At 41.3% G+C, this 27,618-nt stretch overlaps 1 protein-coding gene across 1 annotated transcript in view; it reads left to right on the top strand.

Moving 5' to 3' along the window:
• Positions 1 to 27,618, top strand: part of LOC126229606 (huntingtin-like) — a 549,560-nt gene that overhangs the window by 313,700 nt on the left and 208,242 nt on the right. Inside the window, exons 31-32 of the mRNA XM_049942347.1 lie at positions 16,136 to 16,315; positions 27,246 to 27,490. Coding sequence (XP_049798304.1) covers positions 16,136 to 16,315; positions 27,246 to 27,490 — 425 coding nt within the window. The remainder of the gene's footprint in view (positions 1 to 16,135; positions 16,316 to 27,245; positions 27,491 to 27,618) is intronic.

A 27,618-nucleotide genomic window follows, 5' to 3' on the forward strand; every position in this document is an offset into this window, starting at 1 on the left:
CTGTCTGTGGCTCAGCAATCATCTTTACAGTGACTTGCTACCTATCCTCATTATTATTGATTCTCAGAGTATTTGAACAAATTATCTGTTGCATGGATTGATCACTGTGGTCGCAGTTCATCAACGTGCTGTCTGTGGCTCTTGAATAGCTGGAGTGGATTTCCACAATGGGCTAAAACCGGAGACCATTTCTGCGGGTATCTGTAATGGATTGGGCCTGCCGATCTGAAGCCATTCGGTTCCCACTAATGTGCATGCCCTGCCCATCGGGTCTAGTCTCACCAATCTGCTGCAGACCGGATCTGTTTGTGTGTGGTGTAATGCAGTAGATTTTCATGGTTTGTCCATGGACCCTGGACTGCGGTGCTCCTCAGCAGGCTAGAGACCATGGCAGTATCCTTGTCCATCCCTACTCCACCCCTGCTCCCAACCCCTTGCCTCACGTCTTATAGCCCTGCAATAGATCTAAATGCAAGACCTGTCCCATACATCCTCTCGCTACCATGTACTGCTGTCCAGTCACAGGCATCTCTTATCCGATAGAAGACAGGGCCATCTGTGAAACCAGTCATGAGATCTACAAACTAAGCTGCAATCAGTGTGCTGTTTTCGACGTGGACATCAGAACCAACAAAATTTCCATCCACATGAATGGCCACAGACGAGCTGTGGCTAAGAGACAGCCAGATCACCCAGTTGCTGAACGTGCTCCCAAAAGCAATGTGTGTCGCTTCAGTGACTGCTTCATAGCCTGCACCATCTGGATTCTTTCTACCAATGTCAGCTTTTGTGAATTGCGCAAGACTTGGGAACTCCTCCTCCACGTTATGTTCCCATAAGCGCTGCTCACAACCTTTGATAGTCCCTGTCTCTCATTTACTTACCCCTTTCCGTGCTCCTAATCCAAAACAACTGCCTCTACACATGCATATGAACACCAATTTCACCTACCTTATCTTCATGCTCCTTATGCGCAGTGTATGTTGGTGGCAGTAGAATCGTTCTGCAGTTAGCTTCAAATGTAACTTTTCTAAATTTTCTCAATGTTTCTTGAAAAGAACGTTGCATTCCCTTGCAGGATTTGAGTTCCCGAAGCAACTCTGTAACACTTACATGTTGTCGAACCTACACGTCGTTCCTCCTCCCTGTCACAGCCTCTTCCTTACCGCAGCATCCATGGACTGCTTTCCCATCAGGAGCAATTGCTTTTTTGAAGTTTGGCCTCGGCGGCCAGAGACTTGGTTATGTGTGTGTGAGTTGTGCTTGTGTGAATGTGTTTGTATTTTCAACTTTAGAATGAGGTCATGTGCCCAAGAACTCAAATATAGAACAGTGTGTTTATTTCTCAACATTGTCACCCTGGTGATGAACACATTTCTCCCAGGAAGAGACAGTTATGTTGACACTGTCACTGTAAATTATTTGACATTGCTTATGGAGATGAAAATTGGTTGGGGCGAAGCCGGGACTATGTGCAGGATGATTGATGACAGTGACCCCAAGGCATTGGATTGTTGCAGATGTTTCAGTGCTGGAGTGTGATGTGGCATTGTCATGCTGAAGGGGAGGGTGCTCCATTGGTGGATGATCTCTTTGAAATCGACATTCAATCACAGCACACTTTTTCTCACACTCCGACATAATTACATTACACACAATAACAGATTCCTCGGGGGCACAAGGCTGCAAGTATGTAGACAAGAATAAAGATGCAGAATGTTAATAATATTTGTTTTATTTAAATAGCTTTAAGAGTTTTCACATAAGTAATTTGAAGGAATTACTTTTCAGTACACTCTCGTACCTGTCCAGGACTGGATGAGGTACGAGGTGCTACCCAAATTTTCAGAACTGGTGCTGCCATCTTTTGAAAGCCTTACCTTTGGACTAATGGTCACCATCACCCTCGAAGTAGTTCCCATCCACACGTACACACCTGTCCCAGCCACTGGTCAAATGTTTTCTGAAAGTCACGTACTTTGAGGATGTTTATCACCGCCAGTGATGCTTCTTGAAGCCTCTCTAGAGTGTCGAACTGACAGCCTTTCAACTTGAGTTTCAGTTTTGGGAGTAGTGCAACATCGCAAGGTGCCAAATCCGGCGAGTACGGTGGGTGGGGTACAACCACCATGTTGTTTTTTGCCAAAAAGGTCCTGATGAGTGAGGATGTGTGACAGGGCGCATTGTCGTGATGCAGCATCCAGTTCCCTTGAAGCCAAAGTTCAGGCTGTCATCACTGCACATTTTCACGGAGCCATCGTAAAACGTCACAGTAGTATACAGAATTCACTGTTTGGTTGGTTGGGACGAATTCTTTGTGCTCAATTCTGTCGGTATCAAAGAAAATGATGATAATGCTCTTCACTTTGCGCTTCACCTGTCTTGCTTTTTTGGGCCTTGGAGAGCCCGAGTTCTTCCACTGGGACGATTGTTGCTTTGTCTCTGGGTCATAACCATAAATCCAGCTCTCGTTGCTGGTGATAACCCGTGACACGAAGGTTGGTTCATCAGATGGGGTCTGATGAAGGTCCGTGCACTCTTCAACACACTGCGCCTTCTGATCAGCAGTCAAGATCTTTGGCACAAATTTTGCAGCGACATGATGCTTGCCCAATTCATTAGTCAACATTCGTTAACATGCCCCATAAGGTCTTGAATGGTTCAACGTCGATCCGCATGAACCAATTGTTGAAGTTTGGCAACAATGTCTGGCATTGTGCGGCTAACGGGCCTTCCAGTGTGAGCATCATCTTTGACGTCTGTACGGCCAGCCCTGAACTAAGCATGCCACTGGAACACAAGTGTACGGCTCATGTTCTGTCCCCCAAACACTTGTTGAATCATTGCAAGGGTCTCAGTAGCACTTTTCCCAAGATTCGTACCGATTTTGATACGCACTGTTCTGTTTACGGATCCATCATTAAATTGCCACACACCAAACACAGAGTATTATGGAAATCACTGTGGACACGCAGCACGTCCTCCCAGCTGAATGCCACTCCGTACACCGACTCACCAGATATGCAGCTCTCACCACCTAGCAGTGCAAAGATCTACTACTCCTACTTTCCAGATGGCAGCACCAGTCCTGAAAATTTTGGATTCCACCTCGTAAGGCTACTATGGGAAATGGGCATCTGGGAAGAGGATCAGTACGGTACTTTTCAGAAACTGGACAGTGTGCCAGGTTTATTCAGAAAACCTGCCACTAGAGGGTACAGAGTGTGATGCCACAGGGCATGTTCTCCAAAACCGGGATGGGAAGAACTGTCTGAATGGCTTGTGGGCTGGCTTCTGAGAAAGGCCTAATAAAAAGGAGCATTGGTACAAAGTTTGGTAATTTCATTTTCTTTACAAATAATATTACAATAACATTTGAAATCTGAATTAGCTGATTTTAGTTAATAACAATAGAAATATGTTGCTAATTGATGTTGTGTGCTGATGCTGTGGTGCGGAGATCACACGAGGTGCAGCGACGGTCTACTGAGTGGCAGATACTGCATGAGGGCTGTCGACATGCGTCAGCCAGGTAGTGACTAGGTTGGTGTTTTGGAGATGCCTGAGTGCAGTAATGGAGTACTGCAGTCAGGAACAACAGTGTTGGGGCTGCTGAAGGCTGTTGTCAGGTGCGACAGTCAAGCCTCGCAAGGTGTGAGAGACTATAACACTATATCAGAGGGGCACATCAGCATAGGCACATGGGGGTATATTTCAATACAAAACAGGGTCGAACTAAAAGTTATGAGTAATACTTTGTCGCGAATGTTAATTTTTATTTTTAGGCAGACCATGTAAATCTAATTCTATACACTTTTCTCTCACTTTCCAAAATAATCTCAATTTCTTTACATATGTTTTTCCGTTGTTCTGAAAATTCTCTTTTAATAGAAGTGTATTCCAACTTCCTGAAGAAACTCGAGCATTATTTTCTGAATGTGCACTAGCCTTCTAATAGTGTTTACCTCTCAGCTGTTCTTTCACAGAATTCATAAGATTACAGCTGGAGGCTGCCAAGTCAAGACTGTAGAAAGGGTGCAGGATTTTCTCCACAGGGGCCTGAGCTGTGTGAGGCTGTACATTATCATGCTGCAGGATGATGATGATCCCAAGATGTTAATTGTGCCATCACTTACAGAGCTTCAGTAGGGTCTGGATGTGGCAGATAGTCTGTACAGGTTTAAAGAAATAAACCAGAGTGCAGCCCTCTATGTTCCGGAATATGATAGAAACATCTTTCATTACCTGCCATAGTGAGCATCAAAAATCATATTCTTCATTTCAGATATTGCTGGAGAAGGCTTTGGGTAATGGTTCTTCTCTGCACCTTATGGTCTTCAGTCATAAATGCAAGCACAGACTTGTCAATATCCAAGCTTGAGTCATTTCCTACACTGCACTATGTCCTACTGCAACTTAGTTGTGATTTCATTCACAGTAACATATCCCTTTCCTCTAATGAATTCAATGTATTTTTATTTGCACTTATGGAGGCAGTGATAGGGTGACTGCTATAAGGCTCATCTCAAATGCTTGTGTTCCCTCTTACAAGTGTTTCACCCATCTCCCAATACTGCTGGGACCGTCTACACATCCGCATAAATGTGGCAAAGTCTGATACAAATTTAAACAACAGGTTTTTCTTTTTTAATAAATTGATTTTGGCCGTTTTGTAAATATAGCCTGTAGTCGTGAATTAGAAGCTGTTCACATCACTACACGTTAACTTGAAATATTGTAGATTATGATAATGCAGTTGTTTAGAATTGCACTTGTAACAAAGAGCTGTTCATGATTTTCTTTCAGCCAAAGTTTGGTACTGGCTACTCACTTAGGAAGACAGCTGGTGTGAGGCTGTGCCCATTTAAAATGTGTTGTTCCCACAGATTGGTATGTGACGTGATTGCTTTCATATGTGACCCAGCGTGAGATAGGGCAACATATACATGTGATGGGACTGGAGTAATATTTCCTGCATGAGTGCATAGAACAGGTTGTGCAACTGGATCTTCCATAGAGGTGAAACTCCATGGCAAGGGGTTGGTGGTAGCTGTGGAATAACGCTGGACTGGGATAGAGTATTTCACAGTTTGGGTGAACACCGGAATACCACTTTGGGAGGGGTAAAAAGGATGTGCGCCATTTCAGAACATGAATAAACGCCTGCCAGCCCTTCTCCATGCCTTTTACTTCACTTCACTTCTGAAATCTCCACCTGGGTTTTGCTCTCTGGTGCCTCCCTTATCGTGTGTTCCATCTACCTCCAACTTCACCTCATTCCTCCCCTCCATAATATGACACATGAAACTTCCCCCACGTGCACGTAGGTGAGCTCACCTGTGCCCCATTCTTATCTCATAGCAAGGGCATCGTCCTTGCATCTATCTGACTCCCTTGCCTCCTCTCCTCACCAACCCTCCCCCTCTACTTTCTCCTCTCACCCACTCCACTAACTCATAACCTGTCACTCCAGTCAGGCTGCAGTGCAGGGACAGTGTAGCTGGGCAGGGCAATCCAGTTGCATCTGTGTGTGGTTTATATTAGCTTTAAAACAGGACATTGTCTTACAGCTCATCAACATTTTTGTTCTTCGGTCTTACTACATGTCTGTCAACTGCTCAGTGCCTCAGGTAGACAGTGAGAGGTTAGCTTTAGTCCATCCATCATTTGTATTCCATCCAGAAGTTCCCATTACTGTTTTCAATATCTTTATTACAAAGATTTATGATGTTAACAGCAATTTTGGCAGATTGCTGTACTGCTATTTGCAGTCTGTTGAATGAGATTGAAACTTGACAGTTAAAGCAACCAACATTTGATTGTAGTATTCAGGGAGATGACCAAAATCTGACCATAATTTTAAGGGTGCTTTAACAGATATTTAATCACAATAGATCTCAACTGTACAACTGCATCATGTTCCCTTGGAATCGCTAATAAAGACAAATGTCCATATATTTTCAAGAGAAGCATCACATGCATGCTTCCCCCCCCCCCCTGCCGTGGCATTCTTTACATGTAAATTATGAAAATTTCAGTGAAGACTTGATCAAACTGTGCACACCATTAGTTGTCTCATCAGCCTGTTGAATGAAGTCCATAAGTCAATTTCTTGTTAGCTTTTCAGGATCAAAATACATTACAACTAGAGGGAGACAGGCAAAATACCGTCAGACTTCAAAAAGAGTATAATAATTCCAATCCCAGAGAAAGCAAGTGTTGACAGGTGTGTAAATTACCAAACTATCAGTTTAATAAGTCGCGGCTACAAAATACTAACACGAATTCTTTACAGAAGAATGGAAAAACTGGTAGAAGCAGACCTCAGGGAAGATCAGTTTGGATTCCATAGAAATATTGGAACATGTGAAGCAATACTGACCGTATGAGTTATCTTAGAAGATAGATTAAGGAAAGACAAAGCCGGAATACTCTCTTTCAAATTCTGAAGGTGGCCAGGGGTCAAATACAGGGAAAGAAAGGCTATTTACAATTTATACAGAAACCAGATGGCGGTTGTAAGAGTTGAAGGGCATGAAAGGGAAGCAGTGGTTGGGAAGGGAGTGAGACAGGGCTGTAGCCTCTCCCCGATGTTATTCAATCTGTATATTGAGCAAGCAGTCAAGGAAACAAAAGAAAAATTTGGAGTAGGAGTTAAAATGCATGGAGAAGAACTAAAAACTTTGTAGTTTGCCATTGACATTGTAATTGTATCAGAGACAGCTAAGGACAAGGAAGAGCAGTTGAACGGAATAGACAGTGTCTTGAAAGGAGGATATAAGATGAACATCAACAAAAGCAAAATGAGGAAATGGAATTTATTCAAATTAAATCAGGTGATACTGAGGGTATTAGATTAGGAAATTAGACACTTAAAGTAGTAAAGGAGTTTTGCTATTTGGGGAGCAAAGTAACTGTTGGTCATAGTAGAGAGGATATAAAATGTAGACTGGCAATGGCACGAAAAGCGTTTCTGAAGAAGAGAAATTTGTTAACATTGAGTATAGATTTAAGTGTAAGGAAGTATTTTCTGAAAGTATTTGTGTGGAGTGTAGCCATGTATGGAAGTGAAACACGGATGATAAACAGTTTAGACAAGAAGTGAATAGAAGCTTTCGAAATGTGGTGCTACAGAAGAATGCTGAAGATCAGATGAGTAGATCACGTAACTAATGAGGAGGAGGTACTGAATAGAATTGGGGAGAAGAGTAATTTGTGGCACAACTTGATTGGAAGAAGGGATTGGTGGGTAGAACATGTTCTGAGGCATCAAGGGATCACCAATTTAGTATTGGAGGGAAACGCAGAGGGTAAATATTGTAGAGGGAGACAAAGGCATGATTACACTAAACATGTTCAGAAGGATGTCGGTTGCAGTAGTTACTCAGAGATGAAGAAGCTTGCACAGGATAGAGTAGCATGGAGAGCTACATCAAATCAGTCTCTGGGATCAAGACCACAACAACAATATCAGGACATCAATGAAATTTTGAACATTTTTCGCAGTTGCTTCTGCCTTACTTCAACATTATTTCATTGTCTTAGCCAAATTAGATTTATGGAAAATGTCCTTCATTAATTTATTTCCACAGTCCATACTTCTGTAGCTGGTATTATATTTGAAAAATCCAGGACGGAATAATGAAAATATTGGAAAAAGACAAGTTGCTCCTCACCATATTGTGGAGATGTTGACCTGCAGACACTCATGCTAAAATGATTACTAAACATGTGAGCTTTTGGCCAAAAGGATTCCTCCTAAAGTAGACAACACACACACACACACACACACACACACACACACACACACAAAAGTACAACTCACACATTAATGTCAACTATTCTGGCCTCTGAGGCCAGTCTTTGAGTAACTGCACATGATTGGAGAAGCAATCTGTTGATGGAGGTAAGGAGGAGGCTGACATGTGGAGGGGAAGGGATAGCAGGGTAGGGGTGGGGGACGGTAAAGTGCTGTTTATGGGAGCATGCAGGAACATGGCAGGGAGTGTATAGGGCAGCTCTGTATAGTTGGGAGGTTGAACAGGAGGGAGAGGGGGGGGGGGAGTGGAGAAGTAGAGGAGGAGGAGGAGAGAGAGAGAGAGACTTAGTGGGCGCGTTGCAGGTATAGAAGCCTGCCGGAGTGGGAGCAAGGAAGGGGATTAGTGAGTAAGGACAATGACTAACAAAGGCTGAGGCCAGAGGGGTTGTGGGAGCATACAATATATTGCAGGGTGTGTTCCCACCTACATAATTCAGCAAAGCTGATGTTCGTAGGAGTGATCCAGCTGGCACAGGCTGTGAAGCAGTCACTGAAGTGAAGCACATTGTATTGGGCAGCATGATCAGCAACTGGGTGATATAACTGTCTCAGGTCACAGTTTGTCCGTGGCCATTCACACAAATAGACATCTTGTTGCTTGGCATGCCTGCATAGAATGCAACAAAGTGATTGCTGCTTAGCTTGTAGATCACGTAACGGGCATTTCAGTGGTCACTCCTATCCTGTTGGAATCTATTGAAGGGCCATCTGAAGAAATCCTTCTTAACCACACAGAATCCCAAACCTCTCAAGTGGTTCGGATTCATTGATGACATCTTCATGATCTGGATCACATGTGAAGACATCCTAAACACATTCCCCCAGAACCTCAGCACATTCTGCCCCATTTGCTTCACCTGTTCATCCTCAACTGAACAAGCTACCTTTCTTATTGCTGACCTCTACCTCAAAGATGGCTACATCAGTACCTCTGTCCCTATCAAACCAGCAACAATACCTCCACATTGATAGCTGCCATCCATCCCATACCAAGAAGTCCCTCTAGTGAATCTCTAGTAGCTGTAGATGTAGGAAGTATGCAGCAGACCTCAGTAGTTACTGTGCGTAGAACAGTTGCAAAGTCGAAGAGGAAGAAGAAGGTTCTGCTGTTAGGTAGTTCACATGGCAGAGGTGTAGGCCAGCAGTTGCAGGAAGTGCTGGGAAGTGAGTACCAGGTCACCAGCATTGTGAAGCCTAATGCAGGGTTGGCTCAGGTGACTGTTAACATAGGGGGGTTATGTAGGGATTTTACTAAAGAGGATCAGGTAGTGATTGTGGGTGGGGCTGGTAATAGTATTGGTAGGGATGGGGAGTATAACATAGATGGTGACCTGGAAAAGATAGCCACTCAGACTGGCAACACGAATGTGCATTTCGTGGAACTGTTTCAGCGTCACGATCGGCCTCATCTTAATACAGCCGTCAGGCGTAATAACATGAGACTTGGGGGTGCGCTGATGACAGAAAGCATGGGTCACATTTCAGTGGTGTCGGTGGAGTCTATCAGCAGGACGGGTTTCACTAGACACGGCCTGCACCTCAACAGGTATGGGAAGGGGAGGTTGGCAAAGCTTATAGGTGACAGCATAGGTGGGGTTGGTGGGATCACTCATGGGAAAATTCCTGCAGTAGTGTGTGTTAGAGCTGCACCTTTTTTAGATTGAAGTCAGCTGATAGGTATTCCTGCTTAAGGGAAGTCTCTCTAACAAGGGAATCACTTTTGACAAAGCTTAGGTATCCGAGTAATGAGGGAATTAGTATATTTCATCAAAATATACAAGGTATTAGGGATAAAGTTAGTGAACTGCTTATAGATGTTGACTCTGAAATTATTGGTATATCTGAACACTTCTTAAATAAGGAGATAATTCAGAGGCTTCCTTTACCAGGATACAGGTTGGCTGGCTGCTTTTCGAGGAGCTCTTTGCGGTGTGGGGGAGTAGCCATGTATGTGAAAAACGGCATCGCATTTGAGTCAATTGATGTTTCAAAGTACTGCACTGAAAAGGTGTTTGAATGTTGTGCAGGTGTGGTTAAATTTAACGGAGTTAAACTTGTAACTGTTGTTATTTATAGATCCCCAGACTCCGATTTCACAGCATTTTTGCTAAAGCTAGAGGAGGTTCTTGGTTCACTTTATAGGAAATACAAAAAGTTAGTTATATGTGGTGACTTCAATATTAATTGTATAAGTGATTGTGCAAGGAAGAGGATGCTGGTAGACCTCTTTAATTCATATAATCTTATGCAAACCGTATTCTTTCCAACGAGAGTGCAAGGGAACAGTAGAACAACCATAGACAACATTTTTGTTCATTCCTCATTACTAGAAGGGCATTCTGTTAGAAAAAAGGTGAATGGCCTTTCAGATCATGATGCGCAAATTTTAACTTTAAAAGATTTTTATGCTGCAACTCGTGTTAAATATAGTCATCAGCTGTTCAGGAAAGCTGATCCGGTTGCTGTAGAGACCTTTGTAAACCTTATAAAGGAACAAGAGTGGCAAGATGTTTATAGCGCTGAGACAGTAAACGATAAATATAATGCTTTTCTAAAGACCTTTCTCATGCTCTTTGAAAGTTGCTTTCCGTTACAACGTTTAAAACAGGATACTAGCACAAACAGGCAGCCTGGGTGGCTGACTAGAGGGATAAGAATATCTTGTAGAACAAAGTGGCAATTATATCAAAACGTTAGAAACAGTCAAAATCTAAATGCAGCAGCCCATTACAAACAGTATTGTAAGGTGCTTAAAAATGTTATTAGGAAGGCAAAAAGTATGTGGTATGCAGATAGAATAGCTAAGTCTCAGGATAAAATTAAAACCATATGGTCAGTCGTAAAGGAAGTTGCTGGTCTGCAGAGACAGGTCGAGGATATAGAATCAGTGCGTAGTGGGAATGTCCGTGTTACTGATAAGTCGCATATATGTACAGTATTTAATAATCACTTTCTGAATATAGCAGGTGAACTAAATAGAAACCTAATTCCAGCAGGGAATCATATAGCGCTCTTAGAAAAAAGTGTTCCGAGACTGTTACCTGAAATGCTCCTCCATGATACTGACAAGAGGGAGATTGAGTTAATAATTAAATCACTAAAGACCAAGAACTCTCATGGATATGACGGGGTATCTAGCAGAATACTGAAGTATTGTTCTATGTATGTTAGCCCAGTACTTAGCCATATCTGTAACTTTTCCTTTAGGAGTGGTCGGTTTCCTGATCGATTAAAATACTCGGTAGTGAAGCCACTTTATAAAAAGGGAGACATTGATAATGTTGACAATTTTAGACCTATTTCTATGCCATCGGTGTTTGCTAAAGTTATCGAGAAGGTTGTATATACAAGGTTACTGGAGCATTTAAATTCACATAATTTGCTGTCAAATGTTCAGTTTGGTTTTAGAAATGGTTTAACAACTGAAAATGCTATATTCTCTTTTCTCTGTGAGGTTTTCGACGGATTAAATAAAAGGTTGCGAACGCTAGGTGTTTTCTTTGATTTGACGAAGGCTTTTGACTGTGTTGACCACAAAATATTACTGCAGAAGTTGTACCATTATGGAGTAAGGGGAGTAGCTTACAATTGGTTCGCCTCTTACTTTAAGAACAGAAAGCAGAGGGTAATTCTCCGCAATATTGAGAGTGGTAGTGATGTTCAGTCCCAATGGGGCACTGTTAAGTGGGGCGTCCCCCAAGGGTCGGTGCTGGGGCCACTGCTGTTTCTTATTTATATAAATGATATGCCTTCTAGTATTACAGGTGATTCAAAAATATTTCTGTTTGCTGATGACACCAACTTGATAGTGAAGGATCTTGTGTGTAATATTGAAACAGTAACAAATAATTTAGTTCATGAAATAAGTTCGTGGCTTGTGGAAAATAATTTGATGCTAAATCACAGTAAGACTCAGTTTTTACAGTTTCTAACTCACAATTCAACAAGAACTGACATTTTAATCAGACAGAATGGGCATGTTATAAGCGAGACGGAACAGTTCAAGTTCCTAGGCGTACGGATAGATAGTAAGCTGTTGTGGAAAGCCCATGTTCAGGATCTTGTTCAGAAACTAAATGCTGCTTTATTTACCATTAGAACAGTATCTGAAATAAGTGACACTTCAACACGAAAAGTAGTCTATTTCGCATATTTTCATACGCTTATGTCGTATGGTATTATTTTTTGGGGTAATTCTTCTGATTCAAAAAGGGTATTTTTGGCTCAAAAACGGGCTGTTCGAGCTATATGTGGTGTAAGTTTGAGAACCTCTTGTCGACCCCTATTCAAAAATCTGGGAATTCTGACATTGCCCTCACAGTATATATTTTCTTTAATGTCGTTTGTTGTTAGCAATATTAGCCTATTCCCAAGAGTTAGCAGCTTTCACTCAGTTAATACTAGGCAGAAATCAAATCTGCATGTAGAATGCAGTTCCTTGACTCTTGTGCAGAAAGGAGTGCAGTATTCTGCTGCATCCATTTTCAATAAGCTACCACAAGAACTCAAAAATCTTAGCAGTAGCCCAAACTCTTTTAAGTGTAAACTGAAGAGTTTCCTCATGGCTCACTCCTTCTATTCTGTCGAGGAGCTCCTGGAAGAGCTAAAAAATTAAGCAAATTCCAGTGTTACATTGTTGATTGTCTTCATTTAAACTTATGACTTGTCACCTGAATATGTTTTTTTTCTATATTTCATTTTATCTGTTTCTAATATCGTGTTATAATTTCATGTATTGACTCGTTCCATGACCATGGAGATTTCTCCTTAATTTGGTCCCACGGAACAATAAATAAATAAATAAAAAAAAAATAAATAAAGCCTAGCTACCTGTGGCCATCACATCTATAGTGATGAGCAGTCCCTCTTGAAATATACCAAGGGTCACACTGAGCCCTTCACAGACTGTAATTACCCTCTCAACCCTGTACAGAAACAGATCTTCCATGCCTTATCTACCCAGTCATCCCCCAGCTCCCTGGGTCCCACAGTCTGACAGTCTGGCCACAAAGGAGCAGTCCCCTCATGACTCATTACCACACAGGACTGGAGCAACTGAATCACACTTTCCACCAGGGTTTCGACTACCTCTCATTGCACTCTGAAAAGAGGAATGTCCTACCCACTATCCTTCCCTCTCCGCCGCAGTGGTATTCTGCCACCCACCAAACCTACACAGTATCATCGTCCATCCCTATACAACCCCTGCTGGCAACCCCTTGCCTCATGGTTCATATCCCTGTAAAAAAACCTTGGTGCAAGACCTGTCCATATGTCCTTCCACAAACACCTATTCCATTCCATTCACAAGCATCACCCATCCTATCAAAGGCAGGGCTATCTGTGGTAGCAGTCATGTGATCTACTAGCTAAGCTGCAACCACTGTGCTGCATTCTACATGGGCATGACAACCAACAAGCTGTCTGTCTGCATGAATGGCCACCAACAAACTGTAGTCAAGAAACAGCTAGACCACCCAGTTGGTGAACATCCTGCCCAACACAACGCTCATCATTTTAATGGTAGCTTCTCAATCCTTGCTATCTATATCCTTCCTACCAACACCAGCTTTTCTTAATTGCGCATGTGAGAACTCTCCCTGCTGTATATACTATGTTTCACTAACCCTCGTAGCCTCATCCTCTGTTAGTCATGTTCTTGCACCCACCCATCCCCTTTCCTCTGTTAGTCATGTTCTTGCACCCACCCATCCCCTTTTCTGTTTCCACTCCAACACTAGACAACCCTCTATTCCACCAACACATTCACAGTCTTTTCACTTCTTCCCTTTTCTGCTGCCCCCCACCTCCACCTCCACCTGCCCTCTGTCTAACCTCCTTGCTCCACCTCTTACCTGCAGGCTCTCACAAGCAGCACTTTATTCATGACGAAGCAAACTGGGATAATTTTAATTCCCCTCTGGTTTTGCCATCTGCCTCCTTAAATTTGTTTTGTTACTTTTAACTATTTACCATGAGCATATGTGAATATAATCTGCATTTTCATAAAAGAGAAAGGTTGACCCTCAGTTTTAAAGAATATAACACCAGATCTAAATTTGTGCTTAGTTTTATGTATGTAATTGATTTCCTAGTTTATTTTGACTATGCCCAGTTAATGTCCTTTGTTATAGTGTGAAATCAGTAATTGTTTCATAACTTAAATTCTATTGTTGACATATAAACCAATATAAATGCTATACTAATTATAAACATTTGGAAGACGAAATACTAGTAATATTAAGTATCTAGTTGTCTCTAATCGAAAACGTGTTAGCAAAACCAGCCCTTCATTAATTCCAAAGTAATTAACAGTTTTGTCAAAAGTGTTGTTTAAATAGCGATATTTGTTAATTTCATGATTTTAACAAATAATTTGGCCTAACTCTTGCAGTAGAAGAAACTGTTATAAAGATCCAATTTTTCGATGTATTCAGTTAATTTAATGAGTTATGTTGTAATTGTAATTTCTGTAAATTTAACTTCGAACAATGTTTAGTTTTGCCCCCTATTATTGTGAGGATGTATAAAAGCCTGATTTTTGGTCACGAGACAGTCAGTCCATGCCAGAGTTTCAGATGAGGAACCTGTGTTGCTTAGAATGACAACAATGCATCAACTTAACAGTGAAATAAGTGTTACACCAATAGACCACGTGTTAAAGCAATGACAGTGACTGTTCAATTTATTTGAAGGACTGTGAACTATGTGGTTATGTTATTACTGCTCATAGATGTTCAACAGTAAACTATTGTAGCAGTGTGCGGAGGTTCGCCTGCAAACTATTAATGAGACTTATGGAAGGTTTAAACAATAATGCTTTGGCCATACACAAATAACTGTTTTTTTTAAATAGGGGTGGGGGGTTGTGAAAAGTGAAATTAAAGTACTGTGAAACATAATTGTGCAGCTGCCGGCTACATTATTTACCATAGTCAGTGTCCAAATTACAAACCCCATTATTTCAGCCAGTGTAGCAATGTCGTACATTGACACCGAGGACAACAACCGAAGAAATAAAAAGCAGGTGGAACCACTTACATACTGTCACCCACCCCTACCCTGCTATCCCTCTCCCTCCACACCTCAGCCTCCTCCTTACCCCCAACACCCAGGCTGCTTCTCCAATCATGTGCAGTTACATGCAGTCTGGCTTCTGTGACCAGAGACAGTGGTCATTTGTGTTCGCGTTGAGCTTGCAAGAATGTGTGTATGTTTTCTACTTTAGAAGAAGACCTTTTGGCCAAAAGCTCACATGTTTAGAAGTCTTTTTAGTGTGCCTATCTGCAACTCAACATTACCTTTTTGTGGTGAGTAGCGATCTGTCGTTTTCATAATACTGATATTATATTTGACAGTATGAGAAACTATTGCTAGCTCTCATGAAACTTATTTATGAAATTTTATACAAGAATGATGGCTGCAGTTGCTTTAGTCAGGAGTACACCACACACAATAAGCTTGTGTGAGTCATTTGAGAAGTAAACAATGTAATAAGTGTGTTTAAACATGAATGTCTTTATAATTCGTTTCCGCAAGTCCTTGTTAGTTCTGCACCGTATTTATACTGTAGCTGTTGTATGGTATCAGATAAGCACATACATTTGCTTGCCAGTACTGACCAAGAAATAAGTAAACAAGCCCCCTTTCACAACCCCTCTAGACCAATAGGCTGTGACATCCGTTCTCAACTCCTCAACTTGCCTTGAGCAAAAGCATCCTTTTTCTGTAGAAATGCAACAGAGAAAAAAATTATCTGTTGGCAGTAGTATCAATTATTGTAGGAAAATATTCTGATATTTGTCAGTCTGGGATTTTAAACTATTGATTGTACTTTGTGGGAAAAGTATTTGTAACTGTGATTATTAATGAAATATACAGGAGAAATAGGCCATCAGCGGTGGAGGTGGGAGGATTAAAGAAAAATTGCTGTAATGTGGGAAACCAAGGAGTTAACAGTATTTGTATCAGACCTTACCATATCCGGTTGAACTCGTGAAAACCATATGCATAGTCCTCTTCATCCTCTAGCAGGCTTTTCTCTGCTTGTCTTCTTTGGTTAACCTGATGTTCAAACTGAGTAGCAGTAATGTTAGCTGAACTATTTCAGTAAGTTGTGCCATATTGTCACTTACTACAAAGGTAATCTAGGATGTCAGATAGGCAGATAAGTTTCCATTCTAAATTAATGTTCTTATGTTGAACTTGTCTCATTTGGTTTGAAATGTATTGAGACTATCAGTGAATGGTGTCATTGTATTGTGTGAAGAGTTTTATAGCTACATATCATTATCTGTGTTGCCATACTTTGCATAGTGTGAGAACCTGAGTGATGCCGAGCAGTTGACCTGGTTGCTGGTGAACCATATGGAGCATGTTATCCAGCTGTCGACGGAGCCACCAGTGCAGGAGCTGATAGCAGCCATCCACCGCCATAGCACGGCCAGCGGGCTGCTTGTACACGCCGTTGGATCCTGTTGTCAAGATATGCGACAGGTGTGTGCACATCCATTCAGTGACGTAAATGTTTTTCTGCCTAATGTGCACTTTCAATGAACACTACCAGGTGTCATTTGGCCAGTGTATGAGGAAGTTAGATTCAAAACAAAGAGGATAGAACCTTTTGAAATGTGGTGCTACATAAGAATGCTGAAGATTACAAGGGTAGGTCACATAACTAATGAGGAGGTACTGAATACAATTGGGGAGAAGAGGAAATTGAGGCACAACTTGACTAAAAGAAAGGACAGGTTTGTAGGAAACGTTCCGAGGCACCAAGGGATCACCAATTTAGTATTGGAGGGAATTGTGGAAGGTAAAAATCGTAGAGGTAGACCAAGAGATGAATCCACTAAGCAGATTCAGAAGGATGTAGGTTGCAGTAGATACTTGGAGATGAAGAAGCTTGCACAGGATAGAGTAGCATGGAGAGCTGCATCAAACCAGTCTCTGGACTGAAGACCACAACAACAACGTGAGGAAGTAACATCTATGACCCATGAAAAGTTGGAGATTTTTTTTACTGTGGCAGTGCTGTCACATGTAAGTCTGTGTAGTGAACCAGAGTTTATTAAGCTTTGGCTGCAGTACTGTTCTACTCACATTCTCTACTTAATTATGACACCGAGGAAGATACGCGTGACAAATGAAAATTATGCCACAGCTTAACTATGTATGAACTCTGCAGTGCTTTCAAATTTCAGCCCTGCTCTATTTGATATGTTCTGTCAAAAATTATTGTTGATATTCATGTTTTATTTTAATTTGGAGCAAAAATGTGTCGATAATCATTCTTGTTATTCCATTGCTAGCTCCTATAGGGCTGTGATTGTGTGAGTGCCCCATGTTTTCATTTAATTTATGATTTATAGTTCAGCTTTTTTAAATTATAATTGCATCTAATCTTTTAGTATTGAACTTCAACACTTGGGTACAAGCATAATACTACATCACCTCTTAGTGATTTAGCCCCATTGAGAAACTGGAATCAATAAGACTTTGGATGCAAATAATCTCTTGACTTTCAGAATTATTGACTTCATTCTTTCACACATGGCTCAACTTCCACACATCATAATTCATAGTACACTAATCCCTGTGTATGTTTTTTAATAATAATTATGGTGGGGAATTAAGTAATGTACAAATAAATGATTTCTTATTTTTGTGCAATACATGCAATGGATTTAATGAAAAACTCTTAGTTTAACACACTCACAAAATTTGTAGAAAAAATAACTGAGCAACTATTACATTCTGCTCCCTCAACAACTGTGAAAAAATTGAAAGTCAGTCTTGCACACCTTCAGGCATTTATTGCAAATCTTGGTACAGTAATTACACTTCACACTTTTACTACTACTACTACTACTATTTATTTATTTATTTTTTAATTTTTTAATTTTTATTTTTTTTTATTTTTTGGGGGGTCATGTGACAGAGTGCAATTTGAAAGCGTCAATACCTGTGGGTTAAAGGAACTGAACCAAGAAACTCCCTCCATTACTACTAATGAAATACTTTTTTTCTTGAATGTATATCGGTAGTGATATTAGTTTTATGGGCACTGAACCATAGCCTAAGACATATTTCTTAATGCCAGCTTCATGCAGCTGAACAAATTTTCATACTCTGTCTTTAAGCTTCTGATTATTCTCTCTTTGTAGGGGATAAAAATTTTAGACAAAACATTCGTTAGGCAGCAGTCTAATGTCTATAAAACAAATGTCACCAAGAAACTCTACCTGTTTGGCTTTTTCTATAACAAATACATACTTCAAGAAAAGGCAACCACTCACCTGTAACTTACTGATTTGTGGTGCATAGACACACTCAATAGTATATAGTATTTACACTAACTTTTGAGTCCTTGCTCTTTCTCAAACAAAAGCACACACATTCACATTTACACACACAGCCGCACAGACACCCAAACACTTACACCTACTGCTGCAGTGTATTGACATACAATGGCCATTAGATCCATTGCAGGGTCAGATCGTAGTCTAAGCTAAGCATAAAAATGTAGTTCAGCAATGAACACTGCTACTAGTCAACCCTTGGATGACAACCGACATGTTTGGCTTGGGCGCTTTTGCAATTTTTTGCTTCCAAATTCGAGACCAAGTGAATCTTGTTTCAACTGTGATATCATTCACAGAACTTGATACATCATGCTCTAAATATAAACAATTATTTAATTCTACTTTAGGTCCCAAGCCCATATCCTTACAGCATTCTGCAGTGCCTAAGATTAGTAGAGCACATCGAGTGCCTTTTCCCTGTGCGATCAAGTTAAAGTGAAATTAGATAGATTGCAAAGTATGGGCATAATAACCCGTTATTGTGTAACCAATGGGCAATACTCATGGTCATAGGTAAGAAGATAAATGGATCACTGAGATTTTGTGATAATTTTAAGTCTATCATTAATGATCAACCAAATATCGATCTGTATCCAACTCCTTCTGCTGGAGGAATTTTGGGCCAAATTGGCTGGGGGCTGTTACTTTTCAAAGATAGTTCTCACTGACTCCTACTTTCAGTCACCTGTAGATGATCAGACCAAACAGTTTCTAGTAATTAATATGCCCTTCATGGGGCAGCCTGCAGATGTTCATTGAGTGGCTCCAGTCCCATGGTCTACATTGTCATCTCAACAAAGGGTCAAGTGCTTAGGACATATATTAAGTAAAAGAGGGCTCAAGCCTGCACAGGATCATGTGGAAGCAATCACTACCTTACCATCTCGTAAAAGCCTCAAAGAGCTACAGTCTTTCTTGGGCAAAATGTATTATTATGGGAAATTTATTCTGCATGTGGCCTAGATTTGCCATGCGCTGAATCTATTGTGTAAAAAAGGTGTTAAATTTGTGTGGTCATAGTTGTGCCTGACAGCTTTCTTGCAATGTGGTGTAGATTATACCTTTGTTTAGCAACATTGCGTCTGGGCAAGTGCTTAATGTTCGCTTGCCACTGATGTCTCAGATCGTGGGACTGTTGCAGTGCTGTGGCACAGATATGTTGATGGCACAGAGATGCCATTGCCATTTTCATCTAAAACATGAAATGCGGCACAGAGAACTTATTTCCAAATAGAGAAAGAGGCGTTAACCATCATCTGTGGTGTCAAGGAGATTCGTGTGCATCTTTCACCTGATCACCTATCACAAGCCTCTCGTTTTGCAATTCTGTCCCCCTGAAACTTCCCGATAATGCAGCACTGCAGCTGTAATGTTAGGCATTGTTGTGTAATAACTGTACCTATGACATCCATTACCAGCTCACCACGCAGCACTGAAATGCTGAAATACTTTCCCAGTTGCCGTGTGGACCAAATGCAGAGTTTGACAAGATTGCAGTGCCACGTTTTGCAGTAGACACAAATCAGAGACACACCCTTGATGAGATCACAATAAAAGTGCATGAAGTAGCAGCAGAAACAGGCTGTGATCCACTACTGTTCGGGATGATGTCTGCTGTACAGTGGGTTTGGCCAGAGCACTCATCTATGGACCCCGACCTGGCACGACACCCGTATTTTTCATTATGGGACTGTCTTACAATCACTGATGGTGTCATATTGAAAGCTGTGTGGTAGTTCGTCCTACATTCCTTTCCCACATACAGAAGCTCCTCCTCACTGCACATTGGGGAATGTGATGAATGAAGGAAATAGTGGGGCATCATGTGTACTGGCTTGGTGTTGGTGCTGCCATAGAACATTCCGCCCGGTACTGCCAGGCCAGCACCCAGCATCAGTCGGCCCCAGCACAGCATTTCAACCCTTGGCTATGCCCTGACCACCCTTGACAAAGAGTGCATGATTATTTTGCATGACATTCTGGAGAGCAATGTGGTTACTAGTTGTCAGTGCCCTCTCCAATATTCCACACATTGCTTGGGTAGCTGCCACCACCACAACAGCCACCGTCCCAGCCCTCCCATACCTATTTGCAGTATTGCGGTAGAGGGGGCACCTTCCACTATGGTTACCAACAACGGCCCTCAGTTCACAGCATATGGATTTCATGATTTTTGTAAATGCTATGGCATTCTGCATCTGATCACTGCCTTTTTCCATCCTGCATCAAATTCAGAAGTTGAGCAGGTGGTGAGGACCTTAAAATTGCAGATGCACAACATAACAACAACAGCTGAAAGTGGTGAAGCATGCACCAGCTTTCTCACTACCTACTGGTCCACCTCAAAAAGGATGTAACTCGGTCTAAATTACCCTCTTGGACCTGCTACACCCAGCTCTGTGGACCCACCACCAATGCAACAGGCATATTACCACGTGGACTTTGAGCCAGGACCCTGAGTGGGCCCAAGGTATCATTGTTGCCAATAGGGGGCAGCAAGTGTTTGACATTTTGGCTGGTCAGGAGCGTCTAGTCAGGCATCGAAATCACCTCTGGCACAATGAGATGTACTGCTCGTGCTTCCCCTCAGCTGCCAACTCCATCCCCGTCAACACCAGTGATGCCTCACCTCACAACTGGGCAAGTGAGGCCAATCCGATATCCCCATCTCCACCTTGACCAGCATTAACTCCCCTGCAGGCAGAATCAAGCTGTGCCCCAGAACCCATATATCAGCAGGGACCTGTCACAGACAGCACCCCCCTTTGGTCTACCCAGTCACGTTGAAGAACTACCACTGGAGCGTTTGGTGGGGATCTCTCTCTCTCTCTCTCTCTCTCTCTCTCTCTCTCTCTCTCTCTCTCTCTCTTTCTCCCCCTCTCCCCCCCTCCCCCCCCTTCCTTGATGAAGTCAGTATAGGCTGGGCCATTTCTGTCTCTACATCCCAATTAAAGGCGAGAGGGCAATGATTTAAATTCTCCACTTAGTTCAAATATCAATGTGGGGGACAGCTCAGATATATCAGGCTTCCTACTAAGGCCACGGCTTGTTCTTGCGAGGGGGACCACTGCAGACACTTCGTGTGGGCACGTCCACTGACACAAGGGTGCAGGTAAATTCCGCAGCCTGACACTTGCCAGACGGTCTCAGTGGTTTCTTGAAACCTTTGATATGCACCATCAATTAGTAGATGATTGCCCTTGCCTGTATTACGCATTGATTCACATTGCTTCCTGGACTGTTTGTGCACACTTACAATGACTTTGTTATGCTCTGGATTTTCCTTTTGATTAGCTGTTCACTTTGTGAATTTTTCCATCATCAACCTCAGGAACCACCTGTCTGTGTTAATAGCAGCACAAGTGATCATAAACTGTGTTCTATATACACAGAGCAGGATAGAAAATTGTCCTTTCTGCCATTCAGGGCATTGAACAGCCAGCATTTCTTGAATCCTAGGATGAAAGAGTTTGATGATACCGTTTGTCATGAAGGGAGAATCCATTCACACATAATGCTTTTTAATGATGCCTAGCTGGAGTGAATTTTTGATCCCCTTTCTGTCATTCAGGGCATTGAATAGCCAGCATTTCTTGAATTCTAGGATGAAAGAGTTTGATGATACTGTTTGTCATAAAGGGAGAATCCATTCACACATAACGCTTTTTAATGATGCCTAGCTGGAGTGAATTTTTTATCCCCTTCAGAAAGCCAATGGTAATAGTGTTTTTGGAGATGTATTTAAATTCACCTGCTGTTCTGAAGTCATATCTCGAGGTATGATGATGGGATTTGTCTTCAATGCTACAACTTCATTCTTTACTTCAAGTGACTGTTAAAAAGCATCCAGTGCCAGTATATATTTCTTCTGAGCAGCACACTAGGCCTGAGATTCCAAAAAGTCATTAATTCTGTTGTCATCCAGCCTTTTTCTAGGCAGTAAGTTACTAACAGCATAGGCAAATTTTCCTCTGGCAAAGTATTATGCTTCAGAATAACATGATATGCTCCAGAATAATTTCTCCTTTTTAATTTGCAGTTCTAAAGTGAGAATTTTTCATCTCATTATAGTACACTGTTATAGAGCTCATCCCCAAAAGTTGGGCATCTTATCAGTGTTGCTGATGTATGGAGAGTCAGAGTGTTGCTGTTCTGTTTAGTATGTGCCTTTGGAAGTCTATGGATTTATCAGTTAAAATCTTCTGGCAGTCTCTGTGCAAATGCAATCCGTTGCTGAATAGAGGGGCCACATCTACTTGTAAACCTGCATAGTCAATTGATAACACGCACAGAATTTTGATGTCGTATGTTTGAGGTCTCCACAATTTCTGAGACCTTTTCCTGGTTTGTTTGTCAAGAGATAGGTATACTGTCATTCCTTTTACAAAAGAAAGAACTCCAGCTTTGAGTTCAGGATATTTCCCAGTTTGCGGTCCCTCTGTAGGATTTTCTTGATAAAATGACATTTTAAATGTACCCTCTGCAAAACAGACACTGTGAGTTTGAAATTTGCATCATAACTCCACTAAATTCTGAAGTGTGTTGATGATTTTCTTTCAAAATAACCTTTAATTGGTGAATACTAAATTCTGCTCTTTATGTAGAGAAATCTGTGTTCATCTTCTCGCATAAAATAACAGAACAGTAAGCTTGATAATAGTCACTATCTAAATGACATTTGTCAGCAATCAAAGTTGGTTACATTGTTACCTCATATTCAGTGATTAACACATTGTTACTCCATTTCTCTCTAAGGAATGAACACTGCAGTTGATGTTTCTATGATGCAAAAATATACTTGTCACATAAGATTTGCTAATCCTAATATTTTTTGGCCAAAAGAGCAGCTTTTATTCGGGCCAGTATGGTACATTTGTCCAATTGCCAGAAACACTGAAATAAGAAGACAGAACACATAAGAGGACAGAAACATGATACAAACTATACTGTCTCGCTAAGTAAAGAGACTTTATGATGTATCTTTTGCATTTCTTGCTTTTATGTTTTGATTTTCTTCAAAGGCAAAGATAAAATGTGAAGTGGTAGCCCAGTGTAGAGCCTGTGCCTACTGTCACGTATTTTTATTTTTCAAATGCTTAAAAAACAGATGATGTTTTTCCTGTTCCTCAGTAAGAGGAAGGTTTCGCTCTCAATTAATGACGGAAGGAAGGTGGATGCACATTATTTTAAATCATATTCAACAGTAGCCATTTTGGTTGTGAGAATATGTAAAACGTTTGTATTTTTGATGTGCATCGAAGGAAGAATATGGTATTATTTTACCAGTGAAAAGTTGTATGAGTCACTATTCCAAGTAGTACTGCAATATATAGAAAACCAAGAAGCCCACCTGTGTACTTCAGAGTTATCACGAAAATCCAATTACAACATTATAAAGGAATCAGTCAAGATTTTGTAGGTAGATATGGCGATCGGATGTAGTATTGTTAATTGGTAAGCATAAATCTAGAAGAGAAAGACTATTTCGTTTATGTGGACCTAATATGATAAGATTTTGGCATAGCTCAGCTTATTGTGCTTGTCCGACACACCAGAAAATTTCATAAGAGACAGTAATCAGAATTCCAATTTCAGATCACCTCTTTATTATTTTCTTATGTGCCATTAATTAGTTTCATTATTTCCATACATCTAAATTTTATCTTTTATTATATTATAAAGTGGCGATTGTGTCAGGACTCAAAGAAAAAGAAAAAAGAAAAAAAAATAGACATATGGAAATAATGAAATTAATTAATGGCAGATAAGAAAATAATAAAGAGGTGATCTGAAATTGGAATTTTGATTACTGTCTCTTATAAAATTTTCTGCCTTGTCGGACAAGCACAATAAACTGAGCTAATCTTGTAAATGGGTAAAAAATCTTATCATATTAGTTGCACATAAAAGAAATAGTCTTTCTCTTGTCCTTACCAATTAAAAATACTATGCCCGATTGCCATATCTACCGACAAAATCTTGACTGTGTCCGTTATATTGTTGAAATTGGATTTTCATGATAACTCTTAAGTACACAGGTGGGCTTCTTGGTTTTCCGTATATTGCAGTACTACTTGGAATAGTGACTCATACAACTTTTCACTGGTAAAATAATACTATAATCTTCCTTCGATGCACATAAAAAATACAGACTTTTAAATATTCTCGCAACCACTGCTGATTACACTCTAAAATAATGTGAATCAGCCTTTCCTCATTAACAGAGAGTGAGTTCTTTCTCTTACCGAGGAACAGGAAAAACATCTTCTGTTTTTTTAACATTTGAAAATCGAAAATATATGGCGATAGGCACAGGCTCTACACTGGGCTACCACTTCACAGTTTAGCTTTGCCTTTGAAGAAAATGAAAACATAAAAGCAAGAAATGCAAAAGGTACATCATAAAACCACTCCAGTCTTCTGACAGAAACATAGCATGCATACACATGTGACACTCCCCTTCACCCTGCAACCCCCCCTCCCCCCCCCCCCCCCCCTACACACACAGACACTTTTCCCCAAATCGATTTCTCTCCTCGCACATCAACATGCTTCCCAAAACTCATAAATTTAACAATCCTGGATGCCCCATTGTAGCCATTTACTGTGCTCCCAATGAAAGAATCTCTGATCTTGTCAAACAATGTCTCCAGTCAATTTTCCATAACCTCACCTCTCCTATTAAAAATATGAACCTCTTTCTCAGTTCTTAATTAATCCAACCACTTCCCTAAATACCAACATCCAATATGCCACTGACCTTGCTACTATCAAACGTTACCTTTCCCAATGTCTTTCTAACTCCAAACCCACCATCTTATTTTTTTTTAATACGTCTATCTAATTACATCCTCACACAAAACTACTTGTCCTTTGAGGGGAAGATATATAAACAAATTCGTGGCATGGCCAAGGGCATCCATGTGGCATTGTCCTACCGCAACGTGTTTGTTGGCCGTCTAGAGGAAAGTTTCCTAGACTCTCAGAACCCCAAACCGTTTGTCTAGTTCAGGTTAATTTATGATATGTCTGTCATCTGCACCAAGGGCCAAGACACCCTGTCCTCATTCCCCTACTGCCTCAACACTTTCTCTCCCATTTGCTTCATCTGGTTCTCCTCAACCCAACATGCCACCTTCCTGGAAGTTGACCTCTACTTTCTGATGACTGTATCACATTCACTAACCATCAACAGTACCATCATTTTGAAAGCTGTCTTCTCTTGAATACCACAGTGTTGCTGCCATATAGTCCAGTAGTCCAGTCATGCATGGGTGGTATGTCTGCAGTGATGAGAACCTCATGCCAGAATACTGAAGGTCTCGCTAAGGCTTTCACAGGCAGGCACTATCCTCCAAACCTAGTCTGTAAACAGATTTCCTGCACCGTATCCTCAGTATCTCTAGTCCTCTCACCATCTTCAAGAATGAACAGCAAAGGAATACCCAGCTCATCATCTAATATCTGCAAAGGCTGAAGTAACTTAACCATGTCATTTCCGAGGGCTTTGAATATCAGTCATTGTGCACAGAAAAGAGGGTCAACCTACCCACAATTATTTTCCTCTCTCGTAAAGTGATATTCTGCCGCTGTCATCCAATTTACATCTCTGTATCACACCCACTCCCAAACCTATTGGTATACAGGTCATATCCCTGTGGAAGGGACTGGTGCAAGACCTGCCTGATAGTTGGCCATTATGGGTATTGGTCACATGAAACATATGCTGCCTTTGTCAGTGCTTGTGCTATTTTGGGCCATATTGAATTCAGATATAGGAAATTTGCTACTTCACTTTCCCAAATGACTAAATCATTAACATTTTTGAATAAAATTCTTTGGTTTATTAGGCCATGTAATTGTGTAACAGAAAAAAGGCAAAAGTGATGGTCAGATTGTTTTTGCAGTAATTGTTTTCAGTGTGATAAAACTGCTGCATGTTCGTGGTCTTTCATATATACTATCCTGTTTCAGTTATCATTTAATAGTCTATGTCGCTACAGTGTAATGTCACTTGACAGTCCAAAGTCAAGATGTCTGTAGCAGGGTTGTATGAGGGAGTGCCCAAAAAAACCGGAATAATATTGCTGTGGGCGGAGCTTGTATAGTGTGCATTTCTGCCTCTATGCGTGTATAGTGCAACTCATTGCCAGTTCAGTACCACCTGTGTTGTTGACCTGGCTTGTTCTGTTCATATGGAGTAATTGATTTTGGTAGCTCTGTTTTGTTCTTGTTCCATTTTTTTATGATGCCAGATTTAAGTGAGCAACGTGTAGCTGTGAAATTTTGTTTTCTACCCAGTAAAAATGCTGCTGAAACTGTTTTAATGTTGAAAATAGCTTACCAAGATGATGCTATGGGAAAAGTTCAAGTGTGTGAGTGGTTTGCTTGATTTAAAAATGGCGACATGCCGATTAATGATAAACCTGTTCAGGACATCCATCAGCTGCCCGAATCATTCAGGCTTTGTTCCCCCAGATCAGACCATCAATCAAACCTTTAATGTAGAGTTTTAAGAAGACTGCACAACAATGTTTGTCAAAAGCAGCCCTATTTGTGGCAGACAGGAGACCCGTTCTTTCACCGCAACTATGCAACTACACACACAGCCATCTCTGTTGTACTGTTTTTGGCTATAAATGGCATGGTTCCGCTGCCCCACGTGCCATACTCACCTGACCTGGTTCTGTGTGACTTTTTCTTATTTCTGTGCATGAAAGTGGGCGTGAAAGGACACTGATTTGACAACATTGAAGAAGTCAAGAAATAAACAAGGGAGGAGCTGTCAGCCATTTACAAAGATGATTACAAAAAATATTTCAAACAGTGGAAGCACCATTGGGACAAATGTATTAGTTGGAACAGAGTGCATTTTAAAGGGGATAATGTTGTTCTGTAAACAATTTGAAAATATATAGCTTTTAAAAAATAATTCTGGTTTTCCTGGGTACCTCCTTGTAATTCAGTTTCCTAGCGGTATGACCTCAGCTGTACCTATCAGTTGTTACTGCTGAAGTTGTAGCAGTTCCTTTGCTTGCTTCACTGTTTTTCGTTATTCTCAGCCAAGCCAAGTGTCGCGGCTCTTGCACTGCCTGGAGGGAGTGCACCCTTCACAGAGTGGTCCGCTACTGCAGCTGGTGGTGACGAAGCTGCTGTCCCTGCCACAACTCGCACTGGCGAGGCAGGCTGCGTCGCTGGCCGCCCGCCGTGCCGAAGTGCTGCTGGCTCTGGGCCGGGAGCAGGCACAAGCACAGCTGGCGGCGGAGGAGCTGCAGGCACTGCTGGCGGAGCTGCAGCACCATCGCAGGTGGGCTTTACTGTGCACGGCTCATGGTTTGACGATTACATGTCAGGACTAGCTCGCATTTGTAAGCAGTCTTCCTCATACCCTGACTGCATTTTCCCGGGTTGAAGTTTGCCACCTGCTTTACCGAT

The sequence above is a fragment of the Schistocerca nitens genome, unplaced genomic scaffold (assembly GCF_023898315.1).
Source record: "Schistocerca nitens isolate TAMUIC-IGC-003100 unplaced genomic scaffold, iqSchNite1.1 HiC_scaffold_376, whole genome shotgun sequence".
NCBI lineage: Eukaryota > Metazoa > Arthropoda > Insecta > Orthoptera > Acrididae > Schistocerca > Schistocerca nitens.